At 40.7% G+C, this 18,463-nt stretch overlaps 1 protein-coding gene across 2 annotated transcripts in view; it reads left to right on the top strand.

Annotated features, from left to right (window-relative positions):
* Positions 1-18,463, top strand: part of LGI1 (leucine rich glioma inactivated 1) — a 35,050-nt gene that overhangs the window by 8,575 nt on the left and 8,012 nt on the right. Inside the window, exons 1-5 of one of the 2 annotated variants that reach the window (XM_074830932.1) lie at positions 7,550-7,659; positions 10,931-11,380; positions 11,759-11,830; positions 15,656-15,727; positions 15,831-15,902. In XM_074830932.1, the coding sequence (XP_074687033.1) occupies positions 11,190-11,380; positions 11,759-11,830; positions 15,656-15,727; positions 15,831-15,902 (407 nt within the window). In that variant the 5' untranslated portion in view covers positions 7,550-7,659; positions 10,931-11,189. Of the gene's footprint in view, positions 1-7,549; positions 7,660-10,930; positions 11,381-11,758; positions 11,831-15,655; positions 15,728-15,830; positions 15,903-18,463 lie in introns of those variants that run through there. The other variant, XM_074830934.1, reaches the window with a different exon arrangement.

The raw sequence follows: 18,463 nt of genomic DNA, 5'->3' as shown, positions 1-18,463 counted from the left end.
GACTCAAAAAATTGCTGAGGAAACCAGCTATAGCAAGTAAAAAGAAAATATTCCAGCTTGTACCCTGGGGGAGATCCTGCTACTTGCTGAAACCACATTCAATTTGCAAGTGATACGTTAAAATGTTAACAGTTACATATCTAGATGACTGCCTTTCTCAAATGGAAATAAAACATAACCACATGAAGGATACGGGTCAGGACATGAAGTGAGATTTGAGTGAAAAACCATTTCCTTTAGCATATCATGGAATCTTCTGTCAAGTTTGCATTACATGGTCCTCCAATATAAAGTTCTTAAAAGGTGGATTGTATTATTTAAAGTTATATTAGGATCCATTTTAATATATTTTAATAATCTTGTTTTAGTCACCTAATTTTTTAGAAAGTTAATGTAGCTGAGTAAGTTTAAGGTATTCTGTATACAGAAATGAACCTGTGTTATTAAATGTTTGGGAGCTAATGTATACCATGGAATAAAACTCCAGTTACTTTAATGACCAATATTTTGGCATCCATTCTTTCTTGCAACCTGCCCTTTAACTCATGTATTTTGCCTTCAAATTCAAGATCAGATTATTACCACTTGGAAGCATTTTACTTACATTATGAAAGAAAAGCAAGTCTTATTCAGAAACTTGCTTATCTCCATTAATCTGATCTTTATCATCCTGGAAGGATCAACCAGTGATATTCTCCTAATGTAGAAAAGTGATTTCTAAAATCTGGAAAATATTTTAAAATGCTTTTAATTGCAGAGTATAGAGATAATGATGTCCGAGAGACAGTCCTCAAAACTTTCACATGTTCAAGCTTGACAAAATAAAATCTTTCCTATGATTCCAAAATTTCTGTCAGACGAATTTTGAAAACTTTAAATTTCATAACCTTAACAGTCAAATGACACTTATCAATAGCACACTTCACTGTTTTATGCAGTATATGAGTTGGTAAGTTATGTATAAGCAGTTTTTTCACTTGCACTGTCCATTAAATTGTAGACAGGAAGGTAACTTCCAAAATTAACATTAGCTTTGTCAGCATTGTCAGAGGACATACTGCCAGAAGTTCAAGACAGCAGTATATAGTACAATTTTTTTATAAGATTTCATTGCTGTCTTGAAAGTAATCAAATAGATGATGAATTGTCATCCTTTCAACTTTGTAGTAAGAACAACTAGCGAAGCATTTTGATACTTTCTTACTTGGAGACGTCAACGCCTGCAGAAAAATATGCCCATACAACAGAATATTAAATTGTTTTCCCAGTTAAAAAGAAGCTAATGTGGTAGCTGTTGAAGGTACTGTTGTACTGTGATCTAACGCTACAGTATGTGAAAAACAAAGCCTTAAACTTATTCTAACATCCATGATTTGTATTGATTTACTTCAGTGCAGCCCTAGAACAATACAAATACCCCAACCTTGGAGCCTGAGAGTCTTTATGAAAGGGCACCACAGCCCAGGTCACAGATAATAATACAGCTGCCCGTCAGCCACATCCACACGGATCCTCCATGTCCTCAGCAAAGAGGGATTAAGCTGTCTTCCTAACATCACCCATTCTGAATCTATAGCAACCCTTCTCTAATACACGAAGCTATTTTTAGCATCAGGGCAGCCTTGAAAACAGCAGGTAAAGCATGAAAAGAATGAATAAGTGGTTGTGGTGCTCGACTGTGAATAGAAGCTATATATAGCTCTTAAGAGAGAGAGATCTTAATGTATATAATGTGTATATGAACGGAGGGGAGGCAGAGGTGTCAGAAACATAGAGTAGAGCATTGTTACTACTTCTGACCTGAGCAGTTGTCTAAAAAGTCACCATTTTGAATTGTTCTGTTTAGGAAAATAAATTGCTAATAGAACCAGGTATCTTTGATCCAGTCTTTATTTGCAAAGAATGTATAGCATTCATTTCCCTGAGTGAAGAGCAAATTGAACAGCAGGAGACTATTTGCAGCTCCAAGCTCTTTTCAGCCAATACTTGCTCCAAGGAGTTCTCTAGGGATGTTTCTCAGGTCTCCCTTTCCAGTGCCTGGGGTCCAGGATCTTGGTTTCTGTGATGTCTCTACTGCTCTCTGAGTTCCCACTCCTGTTTTTTTGTCCGTCTCTTTTTCTCCTACATATTTATCTGTTTGCTTCAAAAAATGCTTAGGAAAAAAAGCCACATGTGCCTTTGTTTAATCAGTAGTGTGTGCCATTTATTTAGCTGGGGAGCTATATTGCTTCATGAAGGAGCTTACTACTTCTTACTGATGTATTATATTGAGGCTGGGAATTAGGCCCTCCAGTTTTAATGACTCTTTGCCTAAATCACAAGGGCAGCAACAGTGGAAACTTGCAGATGCCTAGAAGTGATTAGTGTCTAAAAAAAAGTCAGCTGTATGGAATTTGGATTTTTATTTTAGAAAAGTGATACATAGGAAGCGTTGTAAGCTCAAAATGTGAGTATTATCATACTCAAGGTAGGGAAAATCTTTTCGCTTCTGAGCAGTCATAACTAAAATGTGTATCTCTGTTGCTATGAAAATTACATTTAAAACTACAGCCAGTTCTTAGATAACTATGTTGTGTTGGTTTTGCTCTCCCACTGCAAAGGGAGAGAGCCAGCAGCTAAAAGAGCAAATCCTTTCTTAAAGCTGTACTGAGTAAATACCATGTTGACACATGAGCAAACGGATGTGATGGACTTCTTCAGCCCTCCAGAGTCTCCTCTGCAGGGGGGTGTGGTTTGTAAGGAAAAGGGACCAGGGAGTTCAGCTTGGTGCAGTATCTTAATTGATGGAGAATCTGTGCTGGGCTTGTGCAGTGGCAGCGTGCTCACCATAGGGTGGAGTGTCAGGCAGATCTAGTATTTGCCTGAGGTAAAAAGGATAAGTCTTACCAGAATAAGGTATTTTTCCAAATTTCTTGAATTGTTAAGAACAATAAAAACATCAGTAAAATACACTCGTGGAGCTATTACCAATGACCCCTTAAAATGTCTCAGTGCTGATCCAAATCCCCACTTTGTAAAGCATTTTGATTAGCAATGATGAAAAAATAATGTGTTTGATGAGGCACATCCTTCTCATTGTACAATTCATTATGTCAGTGGCACTCCAGCGAGACTTTTACTTGAACTATTTCAGTGACTTCAGTGGCACTAAGATTTCTTTCACTGTGAATTATTCAGGAGAAACCTTCTGTTTTTAATGAGTGAAGATTCTCTCCTCAAAAGCCTGCTATTCCTGCCATGTACCAAATAAATTTCCTATTTACATTTAAATAAATAACAGTTACTTTTTTTCTGTCCACAAAATGACAACGAAAATTAAATACAAGTTTATAAAGATTAGAGTAATTCTGCAGGGAGCCAATGCCATGAAAAAAGTACAGAAGGGCAATGTAAGATAGCACAGGTCAAGGAAAGGATTTTATAACATGCCGTCTGTTTTTAATTAGCATCTTGGCAAACTGGAAGAGCTCAAACATTTTTCCATGAAGAAATGTATTATAGACTTTTCTAGCTGCCAATTAAATGGCATTTAGCTACAGTGACAGTGGTATGTTGTTTTGGGTCTGTAGAAAGCACTTGCTCATGCTAGAAAATCTGGGACATTCTGTTTCAGATACAGGGTTCTTACTGGACGGGATTTTCTATCCCTCTGTATTTTTACTGTAGGCATGAAGGATACCTCCTATGAATAACTACTAAATTAATAAATAGTGCAAGGAAGTGGAGATCATAATTATCAAGTGTCAGTTTGTATACACCTGTTGTGTGTCTGTCCTCCAGTTAGACGATAACTTTTAAACAATCTAGCTAAATACTAGGGCATTTTATGATGTTTCATACCTTGTCCTGTTTGGTCCAGACTGAGGTATTTTGTCACCAGTTCTGACCTATGGTTCATTTAAATGTCTATGAGCATTTGTAATATGAAACTGCCCCTCAGAAGTGTGGGTCCCTATACATTTTCTCTAACAGTGAAACCCGTGCTCCCTGCCCACTCGTGTCCTCAGCTGCTTGTTCTGGCTCAGCAATTCTTGTTTTGTTTTGGAAAGTTTTGGGCTTCTTCAGGGTTTTATTTGTTTTTTGTTCTTTTACCAGATTATTTATTTAATCCAGTTTAGAGAATAGCATTAGAGCCAGAAATACCAGTAGTGAGCTGTGGAAGAGGGCAGAACCAAGAGCCCATGGAAGAGTGAGGAGGAGAGAAACCATCCCATTAAGGAAAGTGTTGCACAGAACTATGTTCTCAATATCACCACGTCAGAAGTCATGAGACCATTTCCAATTATAAATTAAGCATAGGTTCTCTCAGTAGTATCATGCTTTTAATGTCTGGTCAGGCTGTGTAGGGAAAAAAAGGCAAAAAGGTATCTTGCACATTTGAACACGACTTTTTCTCCCTGAGTGGTTCCTATAGAGGGCACCTTAATCTTACGGTAGGATGCATGCTAGGTGGTGAGTGTGATGTCAGTTCCACTGAAGTGGATGGGTATGTTGTCTGGCTGAAAAGTGTCCCCATTTCCAGCCTTGCACACGTGAGATGTTGATCTTCCCAGAGTATAAATTAACTACAGGCAAACGCTCTTGAAAGTTTTCTTGAAAAATTGAGAAAGTGCACATTTCTGCAGCAACTGAAAACCCGGTGTTCCTTTTTTATTTTTTCCTTTCTTAATGCTTCCCTCTATATTAGGTGTGGTCTCAGTTCCTGCTGTGAACTGTGAAGTAGCACAGCTTCACACATCTTTGAATTGGGCTCTCCTTTGCTCCTGAGCTTGTATGCTTGCTCTTTTCATTCCCCTACCCCCCCCCCCCCCAACTCTAAATATCCATTGTCAGCATTTTCAAGGCAAAACACAGACAATAGAAACAAAGCATGAACTATTTGTTTTCATCTGGAGAAAAGTGGCTAGTATTCAGGAGAGCAGTTAACTTCATGCTACTGGATTGTGTGCTGCAAAGCATACTGCTTTGTAACAGAGTTTATGAGTCTTTTAAAAACCTGAGCAAGCAACAGATCCCTCTCTGTTGGAAAACAGAATGCAGGAGCTGGGGAAGAGCTGAGGAATCCCAGCTCTGGGATTTATACAGGCATCCAATCTCATTTGGAGGAACAGGAATAGACAACCCCAGAGGAAACTGGGGGTCAATATATAACGAGATCGATAGGATTTGTGGGGTCTTTCTCATAGTGAAGGGCCAATCCAGTAGTTGAGGTTATGTCCATGTTTGACCTGAAGCACAGTTAATGGATTTTTCTGTTTGATAGTTTGTTCTTTTTCTTTACTTACATAATGTTAAGCTACCGAGCTGTGGCACTTATTTGCCTGCCTTGGAAGATAGATCAATATGAACAGGCATCCCACAGAACATGTAAACACACTTAATATTAGCAGTATTGTCAATATCAGCTGTTCAAAGATGATGGATTAGGCCCTTAAAATTTTGTGATACTGGTTTAAAAGTCATGTGATATCAAAACATAGTACATTTTGGATATTTGATATCTAGCTTCTTAGCCTTTATCTTTCTTGGTTACCCAGGAGGTTAGATGAGGTGTCCTCCCTAGGTCCCTCCCAGCCTCAGAGAGCCTTTCAAAAATCACAAGGGGTAGAAATCCCATAGCTTTAAAGTGTCTTCTGAGGTAATTTCTAATATTCTCTACTATTTAAAAACCTGTGATTGAAAATAAAGCATCAAGAATCATGAAGATGTCAGAAGTCCTTGGTTGTAACAAAATAAAACCTAAACATAGATTAATTTTGTCTAGCTTCTATTTGGATGAAATATACTGCTCATCTGTTTTTCTTAAAGAATGACAGTTCCAGTAACAGTACATCTCTCCTGACATAATTTTTGTCATTGGACAAATTCTGGTATACCTAAGCCAGCGAGCAGTCCTAGAGCCACCTGCACACTCCCCAGGATATGCTCAGTGGAGTAAGTGTTCTGCATCACCATGCAATTTTGGCCATGAGAGCTAAGACCTGACTGTGTTCAGAGGTGATGACTTCTAACTCCACAGTGAACTGTGAACTGGCTACTTTATGCAAGGGAAAGGAGACCACCCTCTGAGTTTTTCTTTCCTCTAAAGTTGGCAGCAATTAAGTAGCCATTTCCTCAGCTTTTTGAACAGGGACTGGCCTGGTTCTTCTGCTTTTAATGAAACTCTTGTGGTGTAATAAAGAAGGGTATCCTTAATACGGACCTGTATAGACAGCACAGGGCAAAGTCAGAAGAACTTTCCAAATAAAAAGTTCTGGGCAGCCCTGTGATCATTCCCAAGCTAGTCTGTGCTATGAGCTGTTGTAAAGGCATCTCAAGTTTTATTGTGCCTAACCTGCAGAAGGCCTCTTCCTGGCAATGGCTGTTGGTGCCAGATCCACCAGGAAGCATAGTCTTTTCAGGACTGTTTAGAATTCAGAAGTCTTAGTTTTGTTTATTGAAAGTACAGCCTCGGTCTCAGCTGCTTTAAATTTGCCATTTGCTGCAGAATTTGTTAAAAGGGTGGCACTAGAGAGTGAAAACTCAAACTCATGAGATGTTTCTAGGGGTCTTTGATCTCAAAATCCTGCTCCAAATGCAGTGGTAAGATAGCAGTGACAGTGTTTTGTTCTTTAGGAGACTCATGAATATTGGGGTGTGATTCAGTCTATTTGCGCATCTGTGTGGTGTAATATTATGAGCTGAACACCAAGCACAGTAAAGTTCACTGAAGTCTTGCCACCACCGTCGGTGGATTTTGGATTAGGCCACATATGTGCAGGCAGCTCATCCTGAGCATAGAAAAGGCAACACAATTTTCTAAAAGAAGGATGAAATAAAGGGAAATGTAGTGAGTGTGAAACCACAGGAAGCTGATTAAAATTTTGTCATATGTTGGTAATGAAAACATATCGGGCTAATGCAAATATGCAAATATAGTCAGTGAAGCAGCATTAATCCCTCAAATAAGGATTAAATATTTTTAAAAATAATTTTTGGCTCTATGTTCTGACCATTTGTGTTTGCTTTCCTCAGATATTTTAGCAAACCGGTTTACTCATAGAAGTATTCACATTTTAACCAGATATTCGAGAATACTTGCTAAAAAAGTGGTTTTAGTAAATATTAATAATAATAAATGCCTATGTTTGGTCTAGAAACCAAGCCACAAAAGTTGTGCTAAGTCTGACCAAAGAACACAAGTAATGATAGGTGGTGAATACCTCTAATGACAGCTAGCAAAAGTATCTTTAACTCTGACCATCATATACCTGCACTAAGGTTGTTATTAGATGGTTGATTATTATAAAAAATTGCTGTTATCAAACAGTTTGGATACATTGGAAGAAATAAGCTATTCGATTCTTACCATATAGAGTGACTATGTGGGAAATAATCGGTCACTAAGGCTTACTTTGCTCTGGTCACAATTAAAGAGGCGGAATGTCACAGCATATTGATAAAGCGCAGGAAATACCGAAATCTGCTCTGCGCAGGGCGGCGATGGGTGATCCCCCGGCGTTACCGAGGGCAGAAATCGTGCGAGGGCACCGGAGGAGCGTGGGGAAGGCGAACGGGGAGCCCGGGCGCACGCCGCCCTCCCGCCACGCCGCCTCGTCCGTGGGGGGTTTCACCTCCGAACGGCTCCGGCTGAAACGACGCGGCGCGGCGGGCGAGCAGGCAAGGGACCGGCTGGCGCCGGCCGGGCCGGGCAGGGCAGGGCAGGGTAGGGCCGGGCCGGGCAGCGCGCGGCAGCGGCGGGCGGGAGCGGGGCGGCAGCGCGGCGGGTTGCCGGGATACCGGGGCGCGAACCCCCCGCCCGGCCGGCCGGCCGCGGCCCGGGTGAGGGCAGCCCCGGCCCCGCAGCCCCGGCCCGGCAGCTGTCGGGGGTGATTTGTGTGTGTGTGTGTGTGTGTGTGTGTGTGTGTCCCGCTTAGCTCCGTGTCGGGACCTGCTGGCCCGCTCGGCACCGACACCGAGCCGGCAGTGGCAGGCAGAGACACGGCATGTCCCTGCCCGCACTGGAACATGTCTGCCGGCGAGCACCTCCCTTGCACGGCAAGGTGAAGGTTTTTCATCTAGAACGTTGTCAAACGATGGGAAGCAGACCGAGGAACGCCAGCCACAACTCCCTCGTCGCCTCTGCTGGAGCCGTGCTGACAGACAAATAAATACATTTTGAATCCCGTTGTGCCTAATCAGTACCTGAAACACCAGCGAAAACAAGCTGGCAGGGACCTAGAGGCAGGCGCTGGGATGTGGGCACGGCCTGCTCCGATAGCCAGAAAACAGTGATGGCATAGGTAAAGGGTGAGCCAAATGTCGCAATGGCTGGAGAGCAGCTCTGCCACTGAAAATCCATGAACTGGTTTGTTTTTAAACTACTGCATGGCAAGAAATGAGATGCTGAGCTTGGCACAAAAGGACCCTGGAAAATGTGATTTATGTCTCTCTTTTGACAGAGCTGTTATAAATATTCATAATATTTGCAATTTTGGAAAAAGTGGTCGTTTTGGCGTGTAGTTTGGAATAGAAAACTAACTTTCAGGTTGTCCTCTGCATGGACAAATCTGGAGTCAGGTTACTGCCCTGCTGTAGAATGTGCTTTTGTTACCGAAAACCTGCTACACTGCAAAGTTTTCAGGAGGTTCACAGTGTGGCTGGAGTATTAACTAAAAAGAAATGCCTAAGTAATTGATGGTGGATTTCAGTGAATGAGCAGAAGGAAATGAAACACGGGGTTTCACCATCAATGGCAAAATATTGCCATGGCAATGGGTAGCTTTGCCAGGAATAAACAAACAAACAACAACAGGCCTCTTCTTTCAGAAAAAAGTTAGAGAATTTTGTGTTCTCACCTCACCAAAGTCAGTTCCTTTGGACATCTCAGAGGGGAGAAGATGGCATACCCTACTTATGCAAGTCCCACAAATCCAGCTTCCTTCTCAGCCATTACAGTTAGATCATTTCCAGAGCAAGAAGTAACCTTTATACCCAAGGGAAGGCATCGACATTTGCTTTATAATGATTTCAGTGCTTTGGTTACTGTAATTCTGTACCATTTTCTTACAGAAGGTGGAAGGGCTCAGAAATAACGCAGCTCTGTGTCACTCCTAGTTGAAGTCAATCCTGCTTCAGGAGAGACTGCTGACAGGGAAGATTTTCTTAAGAGCAAAAACATGGGCCTGCACTTAAATTAATAAAGAGTTTTAAAAAAAATGCACCGCAGAGAGCAAGGGAGCTGAGAAAGCGCAAGACGCCCTTTTCTGCAGGCACGGGTGACTGGTGGGGAGCATTCCAATGCATAGGCACTGGAGTCCTCCCCCAGCAGGGCCTTTGGAGGTGGCCCTTTGCCTCTGAAAGCTTTCTGGATGTTTCTGGCCATCCCCAGAGGTCATCAGAGGATGCAGTCCCACCACTGGGTGTGAGCTCAGTGGGTATCCTCTCAACCCAGGGAGTCAGACCTCAGCCACCACCCAGGCAAGGATTCAGCAACATTGGGGTCCTGCCTAGTATCCATACACTGAGTTTCTTGCAGTTTTGCAGGCTGTTGTTCCCCTTTGCCATCTTTCACCCACAGCATATGAAATTCCTGCTGGGCACTAGGGCCTCGCTGGTATTGTTCCTGAGGAAAATAGACATGGCCTGGGATTTGGTTTTGGGATTTCATGGCTTGTAGAGCAGGAGTAATGGGCCAGAGCCAGGTAGCTATGTGGAATCAAAGGAGGAGTGACCAGAAAAGAGATCTCCTCATCAGGAGATCAAGTATCTGGTGAGGACACAGCACCTACATGAAGGAGCCAATAGCGAGCATGACTGTATTAAACTTCTGTACCGTTGTGTCGACCCTAGTATGCTTTGTGTTCTGTGTAACATAAACAGTGCTGCCAGTCTGACAGGCAAGTGTCAAGACCTATTAAAGTTTGCAAAACTCTTCTAATAGCAATCCTATATCAGAAAAAAAAAAATCATCCCATATGGCTTTCCAGCTATTTGGTGTTCATTAGTTTTGTCTTACCATTCTTTATGTAACACCTAGGTGCTGCTGAAGTTCCCTATAAAATACTTAATGTAGTTTATTGTAGTCTTCAGGCAGAGGACTGTATCTTACAGAGTATTCATACTGCGCTTAGCACTAATTTCTGTTGCAGCCTTCAGGCAGTATTGCAAAGATTCATTATTACCATCAAGATCTGTCCCTATCCTGTCACTTTTCAAAGAAGGTCCATTCTTAACTGCAGGTTTAACATAGCTGGTGTTTAAATAAAAATTTTCTTTTTTCCATCTAAAATGATCAAACCAGTCTCCAAGCAAATACATTAATTTGAACTTTTAATTAATGTTGTCCATTTTGAACGGTGCTTGAGCCACTTTATTTAACCAGCTCAGAAAACATGTAACAAATAAGAATGGTTCTTTTTCTAAAAAAGCAGTTGGGGTTGCATGAGAAAATATTTTGTTTAGGCATGACAGTTGTAGGCATTCTCTCATACATTGTAATATTTTCCATGTGTGGCAGCTTGTTTTTCACTGGTACAAATATGTGCAATAAGGGCTAAGGATAAAAATTAATCTAACAGCTTTTGCAGCAATGCTTTTGATGGTTTCACTCGATTTCATTTTCCTGTGAATACTGCTGTTAGTTCTGCTGCTTGCAATATATGAAGCATAATTCTCAAAGGTTCACGAGGTTGTAGGGATCCAGTAAGAGATGACTGATTTCTCCCCCCACACACATTCACTCCACCCCACACCCACTCACCCACCCACCAGCAAAACATAATGCTGTACTATTTTTGGTAACAGGGAAAGGGCCTCCCTCTGAAAACAGAAAGCAGTGTATTTCTCAGTTACATCACTTTGCAATCTAATGCTGTGTTGTGCTCAGTGTTTTTGTGGTGATGCAAGTCTTTTTTTTTCTTTTTTTTCTTTTTTTTTTTTTTCCCTTCAGCCGGTTGGATTTTCCCCATCTTACAGCACCTCGCAGGTCTCTTCTCTGAGCAGTACATTGCCTGAGTGAGTGGAAACATACAGATCAGCTGCAGGTTTCTGTCTACAAAAACAGAGTGAAAGAGAAAGAAAAGGGTTGGGAAAGCAGAGACAAATATTGACCTGGACTTATAGAAAGACATCCAATGGCTGAATAAAGAACCCCTGTTCATGTTTTGGGATATTCTTTCAACTGGCTGGAACGAGAGCGGATCAAAAGAATGGGAAATGCCAGCAGACCCTTTAGAAGAATTGCTTATTTCTTATGCCTTTTATCTGTGCTTTTGCTGACTGAAGGGAAGAAACCAGTGAAGCCAAAATGTCCTGCCTGGTGTACTTGTACCAAAGATAATGCTTTATGTGAAAATGCCAGATCTATTCCTCGCAGCGTTCCGCCTGATGTTATCTCACTGTAAGGGCTGTAAGCATTTGGTTATTTAATTTATGATTTAAAATGAACTAGGATGTGTGGTGTTTTCAGTGCATACGGAAGGATGCTTGCTGCAGGGAGTACCTCCAGCATTCAGAATCATCGGCTAATGTGTTAAAATTGTGCTGCATCCTTGAATCCTGATTTTTTCATATCTTTCATCTGTCTTTCTATCTGTGTATGTGCACACATCCCATTTCATACCTTCTTCTATACTACATGAAACCTGTAACATTCTTTTTTTTTTTTTTATTTTTTTTTACTTCTATAAATAAATTTCTCTGTGATGACCAGATCAGTATTATAACCATGGGTATATGAGACTACATTAATATAAGGTTGTTTTTTTCTTCTTTCCAGATCCTTTGTGAGATCTGCTTTTACTAAAATCCCAGAAGGGAGTTTTTTGCTCACACCATCTCTGCAGCTTCTGTGAGAAATATTTATATGATACAATTTTTGTTATGAAATGTATATGTATCCATAAATATTTTAGAAAGGGTCTCAGTATTAATTTTATAAGAAACTGGAAGAGAAGATTAATTAGATGACAAAATACAAGACTTTTTAGCAATTTGAAAGACAGTGCATGTTTAATTTTTTCAAAGTGTGTCTACTTAGTATTTTGCAAGGCTATCTGTTGTCAGTGCTACTTTGAATGATTACATGGTGAAGCTTTTGGTGACAGAACGTATGCTATCTTCATTATACTTTAATTAACATTAAAGCAGGGACTTGAGCATTGCAAAAACTATTCATGTTTCTTTTCTGCAGTCCCGGGGCCTGATCCCAGTAGAAAGCTGCCCATCTGCAACTCCCATTGACTGTGGGCTCAGAACCCCTCAGATCAGGCCCTTCACTGCAGTGGGACAGGTCCTGAAGTCCTTTTCCATGTAAAATTGCCATTGACTTCTGTGGAAGTTTAGTTACTTCAGTGGGAGTTTTGCCTTCATAGAGCCTGGGTTTGACCCTATTTGTTATTTCATGTTTTTTGAAAAAACCCCACAAAAGTAATGAAGATTTTATTTCAATTAAAAAATTTATGCAGTTATTTCAGAATGAAATACTGTGATGAGGTATACGCAGGAAGAGAATATTTTGGGATGTTGAAATATTAGATGCATTTCTATATAGGATTTTTACAGGCTCACAGGCTTTCCTAGAAATGTGGGCATACGATTATATAATTGTGAGCTATACAGAGGTAGAGGGGGTGTAACCTGGACTGTTTATAGTGGATGTGCTGCCAGCCTGACACACACCCAGATTTGTCTCAGAAACCCGGCAAGACAGACTCCCTGATGTGATCAAAATCAAAATCAGATGTCTGTTCCAGACGGACTTCCTGTGCACTGTAGATGTGGTCAGAGGTGTAATGTTGATGTATTGGAGCCCCACAGCTGTAAGATTAAACTGCTGGTGCACTGATAGCTGAAGCCCTGACCCTAGCTGTACTCTGCTACCTCAAGTGGAGCTGATAAGGAGGTGCAGACGTACTGTACAATTTTGGTACAGGGTAAATAGGTAAATGCAGTTACTATGGAAACCTAAATGCTTTTCCATGGTGCTTTATTCTGGAGAAGCTTTTCCCAGGTGGTCACAGATCACAAAAGGGATACATTTCATGTAATTCCTGCAATGGGCCTTTCATAGGAAAGAGAAAAATAGCAGCATTGGTGGAGCTTGTATCTGAAGAGAGTGAGTAGGACATCATCTCTCTTGGCTACGATACACCACCTACACTTAGCGATCCCACTGCCAGAGAGGCAGAATTGGGTAGGGTGGAGTAGGACAGACAGTCATCTTATTTTGAGTAATTACAGCACCTGGCACAGTGGGGTCTGACAATGGCTTACAGCATTTTGGTAATGGTAATAATTTGCATGATCTGCCGTACACCGAAACGCGTGTTCTAAGCTGCTGTTAATAAATGCTGCTACGAAAGCTCTGACCCCAGAAAAGCAGGTTTTGTTCCATTATGGGTTTTGACAAGTGTTCTGTTTTGCAGATATATTTCTGACATGGTAACTGAGCTGCTTGTCATCTTTGAAAAGTCAGGCTGCAGATCTAAGGCAAATGACTCCTTAAACACAGATCATAGGAGCAGGATTATATCTGTGGGGCCAATACTCCAGTTTGTACGTGGGAAAGAAAAATTTCCACCTTTGGCAGAAGATAGTAAGGGAAATAAGAATATGGATAACTCAGATTAATTAAAAATTATACTAAGTATTAGCTTTGCATGATTATAGCTGTATTAGTAGTTTTAGCCAATAGCAAGATTTAGCAGCCTATATGTATTTCTATGTAATAGTCTCCAGCTTTACATTTTTAAAGTCGAAATGTAACTTGGTATCTCCAGTATGCCGGTCATACATTTCTTAGTGTGACATGTATCTGCCGCTATTATTATTTACTACTATTTTTACTGTAGTAGCAGCAATGGTCTCTGGAAAAATCATGGTCTCGTGCTAAACATACTCCTAAGTCCCAGGCCAGGACAGCTTTTCCTATTGAATAGCATGGATGGTGTACTCTGTGCTCTCTCCGTGACAACAAAAACACAGCTATGGTGAAATGCCAGCAGGAGTGTTACCTAAATGTAGAGAAAACCTCCCCGCTCTTACCTCCAGCACTCATAACTCTGTGTATCAGCAATGTGCTGAGAGTGCCCTTATAAACTGATGACATGAAAGCCTGTAGAAAGAAGGGAGGTAATCATGGCACCAGGATCCATACCTGCTAGCAGCGTACCGTTCCTGCTAAGCAATATAGTCCCGAGCTACAATGCGATATCGTCAGCCTCTGTCCCCAGAAGTAGCTAGCTGGTGGGTCACAGACCTAGCAAATCTGGTGTTTGATGCCAAAGAGTGAGAGAAAAGTCACTTTGTGCATCAAATAAGTGTGATACAGCCACTGGGGAGAGGTACGAGATGGGAGGCAAATGAGCTCACCAAGTGCAAGACCTATACTATAAGCCTGGCAATCTCTAAAATAGCTATACTATTTAAAGAGATACCACCCTGTTCTTTAAATTGCAAGGAGGGTAGAGTGCAGAAAAGGAAAAATTATCCAGTGAAATCACATCAGAAAAATAAAATTAGTTGCAGGCAGCTGAATTGTTCTTCTGGTTCAGAGATTTTACAAAAATACTTATTTTCTCTAAGAAAGAGAAGTATTTATTGTTTCTAACAAAAGAAGAATTTCCTGCTTATATTTTTCATGCATATAACGTGAAAAAAGGACAGTCTGCAATAGCCAAGTGCAAAAATAAATCAACTGCAATTTATTCTTAATGCAAACTTCAAAATAAGAGATTAACTCATTAGATTTGTTATTTCATACTTGGAAATCTTGCATTCCTGAATGCCTAAGGATGTCATAGCGAAAATCTATTTATCCATCATGTCTGACTGAATAAAATATAGATGTGCATCTAGTATTCCACTGGGGTAAAGTTCATTGTACTTGACAATGCCTCACCATATTAAAGGTGTGGCAGTCCAGAGCGGAATTAAAATGGACAAATGCAAACATGACTGATAAGCATACATAAAGCTGGAAAAATCAATGCTAGTCCACTTTTAATGCTTACAAAATTACATAAAATTAAATGTGTTGCTGTTTTTTTACTGCTAGATGGATGAAAAATACATGCACACACTAAGAGCTATCTCCACCAGGTATAACGTGGTCTTAAAAATAGTTCTGATTTGAACACTGACTAAATTAAGAGATTTTCCATTTTTTTCTCCGTAACTTCTCAGTACCCTCAGGTCAAATATGCTCACAAGTTTATCTTACAAGTTAGAGGATTTTCCTGCTTGTCAGTAGTGCAAATTCAACCTGATATCTGGCTAACCAGCAGGATACTTTCCCTATGTTGTCATCAAAAGTAAGTGTTCTTAAGACAATTTAGACCTCTGTAGTACTTGAACATTTCATTGTTGTCCAAGTATGTCTCCAGTGGCACTTGTACAATCCTATTGTTTTACTGACATGGTAAACCCACGTTTACATCCCACAGAAGTCAATGGAATTTTATCAGATGGCCCCAGTAGGCAAAGCAATGAGTTGTTGGGTCCTTCCCTTTGCACCAAACTATGGTGCAATATATCAGCCTTACAATCCTGTAGTGCTTGCACAGACAAAACCATGAAACCAGGCAGTGGAAATTTGGCCTACCATGGCTTGCTGAACTGTTTTCTAAAGATGCTAATAACCTAATGGTCTTTTCTTTTGCATCTCTTTACACAGATTGTTTACATCCAACACTTTTGATGTTATTAGTGATGATGCTTTCATGGGCCTTCCTCATCTAGAATATTTGTGAGTGGACAAAAGTATATTTCCTGGCATTATTGAATAGAGTGGGTGGGCTTCCAAGTTCCAGGCATTGCTTTGACCAGAATGACTTTACGACCCGTTACAGGTTCATAGAGAACAACAGCATTAAGTCAATTTCAAGAAATACTTTCAGAGGACTGAAATCTTTAATTCACCTGTAAGTAAAGTGGTTGAATATATTACTTGGTATATTTAATATAGTAACTGAACCACTGTGTTGTTGAATTTTGCATTTTGATATATAGCTGTTCACATTTACTTAAGTAGTATTAATAGTCATTTAATTAGAATGTTAATCTTTGTGCTTCCACCACAGACTTCCAAACTGTGGTATGTGTAGGAGGCCAGGACCCAAAGAGCTTCCAAGCAGTACATGTTTGGGAGTAGCTCCTGACTTTCTCTGCTCAGAGCACTGGGGATTTCCAGCTGTGCGAGTAGGAGCAGGGAGAAAGCACGATGGGTCAGGAAGCTTGGCATTGATGAGGCAAGTCCCAGTTTGGGACGTGGAGAGGAGGAAGGTGTGGGCGCTGTGGTCAGCATTGAGGTGCCACAGTGGTGAGAGGCTGAGGGGTGGACACGCGCCTCTTCCCAGGTACCCCAGCCTGATGTGTATCCAGGAGAGTATTATAGCCATTCCTGAGACAGGCCATCACTGTCTATATACCTGTGTCCAATTCAGCCACTCATCATATCCAGCAGAATTTGACCAAATCAAATTTGTAAATTCCCACCCAGAACAATTTTAAATAGAAGAGTTGCAACAAGACGCATTTATTATGACTTACTGATCCACTTCTTCCACTTAACTGTAGGGCATAGCAGCCTTTAGACTCCAGCAGGATTGGCTCAAAGCCCTGCGCTGCACCCTGTCCCCTCCTGCATGTGAGCAAGAGCATCCCACAGTTGGGATCTGACAGGCACTGACACTGGGGTCTGCTTAACATTCCTCATGTTGCTGCTCAGCCCTTCAGCAGTCCTGGAAAGACGGCCAACCCTTGCCCTCTGACATGCTGTGGCCCCGTTGCTGCATTAGCCGAGAGGGGAAATTAGTCAAAGGCACTCTGGATGCTAATGTGGCTGTTGGGAGGAATGCTTCCCATGCTCACACCAGCGGAGGCATTTCTCACGCTGTGCTCAGCAGGTGCAACACACACTGGCAACAAATACCTGTAACATTTCCCTGCAAACACAAGAGTAGCATCCTTATGCTCAGAGCTAGCAAGACAGTTTTTAAACAGGCTTTTGCCTCTTACCTTACATCAAGTTTATCTTTTAGCAATAATTTTATTTTAGCAAATGATAAATTTATTGAAAATACAATATGTACTCCAAGAAAACATAAAAATACAAAAATACTGTAAGAAAAGGAGGCTAACACATGTGGGGTGTGCCTGACATGGGTTTATACCCAGCTGTGAGCATTTCCATTCTGAAGCATACATCTTGGGGGTGTGTCATAGGCAGGGGAGTGGATTCTGACCTTTTGGCCTTAACACAATAACCTCCAAGAGGGTTTTGAAACAGGGTCATTTAACTTTTTCTTTCTTATATTTTGACACAGGAGAGAAAGCAGAGGTTACATTTTGAACAGTTAATGCATAAATATAATAGTTGAATTGCAATTTACCACATCCTTCACCACATAGTAAATGTACCATAAAACACTTTGCCCTTTCTGGCCAGAACAGACAAGACTCATAGCTGGCTGAAACCAAGCCTACTGAGACTACTGGTGTAGATGGCTCTGGGTCTGAGGAAGAAGAAAGAAAGAGGAGAGGGAAAAAAGTATATAAACAGGCTGTGCACATCCCATAAAAATCTGTATTAGAGGTATAGGCATAATTATAGCATTGTTAAAAAAGGCAGATAATTGGATAAGGCTGGTAACTGGGACCCTATCTTCAAAATATTTATGCACATGAATAGCTTTATATTCACAAATGGGTCCAGTACATTATTTATCATATTCATTTACTTATTTAGTAGCTGTTGCTGCCAGTGAGCAAATTGCTTTTCTAACACAGAGGAAGGCACAGTTTCTTCTCCACAGAGCATACAGTCCAAGAGTAATGTCTTGCCTGTTACATTGGTTTCTGGGGATGCTTCAGCAGTTTCACAAGAGAAAACATATGAAAAAGACAGAACCACATTTGAGGAGCCAATGCGGTTTGCATGTGCGTGCATGCACATTTTTGGGACATAGATTTGTGCATCATGCTGCTATTGCGCATGGAGCGCTATTCATGAAGACAATGAGAAATTTGCAGAAAATAACTGCAAAGGCAGGTCCATTAACCACAGAATGTGACTAGTTTTATTTGCTTGCAGAACCACTCCCCACCCTTTGGGGAAAATTGCACGTACAGTTAATAATAATCATTTGGCACCCTGAGGCATTTCTCATTTAAGAAACATGAGAGTACTTGTGTACATAAAATATATTTCAAAGAATCATAGTAAATAAGCATACAAATGAGTTCCATGAAGTTAGAGAAGATGAACTTTGTTCTATTTATTGTTTGCTTCCTTTTCACAACATAACTTTTGCAATGCAGTAAGCTATCCAAACATTTGTATTTTTGTAATGCAATTAACTGATAATTATAGCATGTCCTTATTGTAAAACAGAGCCATCTAGTATTTGTCGTTATGCAACAGGATTTATTTTCTCCCCAGAGTAGATTTAAGAACAGAAAAATTAAAGAAAAATAGCATTTT

This window comes from Strix aluco, chromosome 7 (genome assembly GCF_031877795.1).
Source record: "Strix aluco isolate bStrAlu1 chromosome 7, bStrAlu1.hap1, whole genome shotgun sequence".
Taxonomy (NCBI): Eukaryota; Metazoa; Chordata; class Aves; order Strigiformes; family Strigidae; genus Strix; species Strix aluco.
This window is presented reverse-complemented; position numbering and strand designations above follow the sequence as displayed.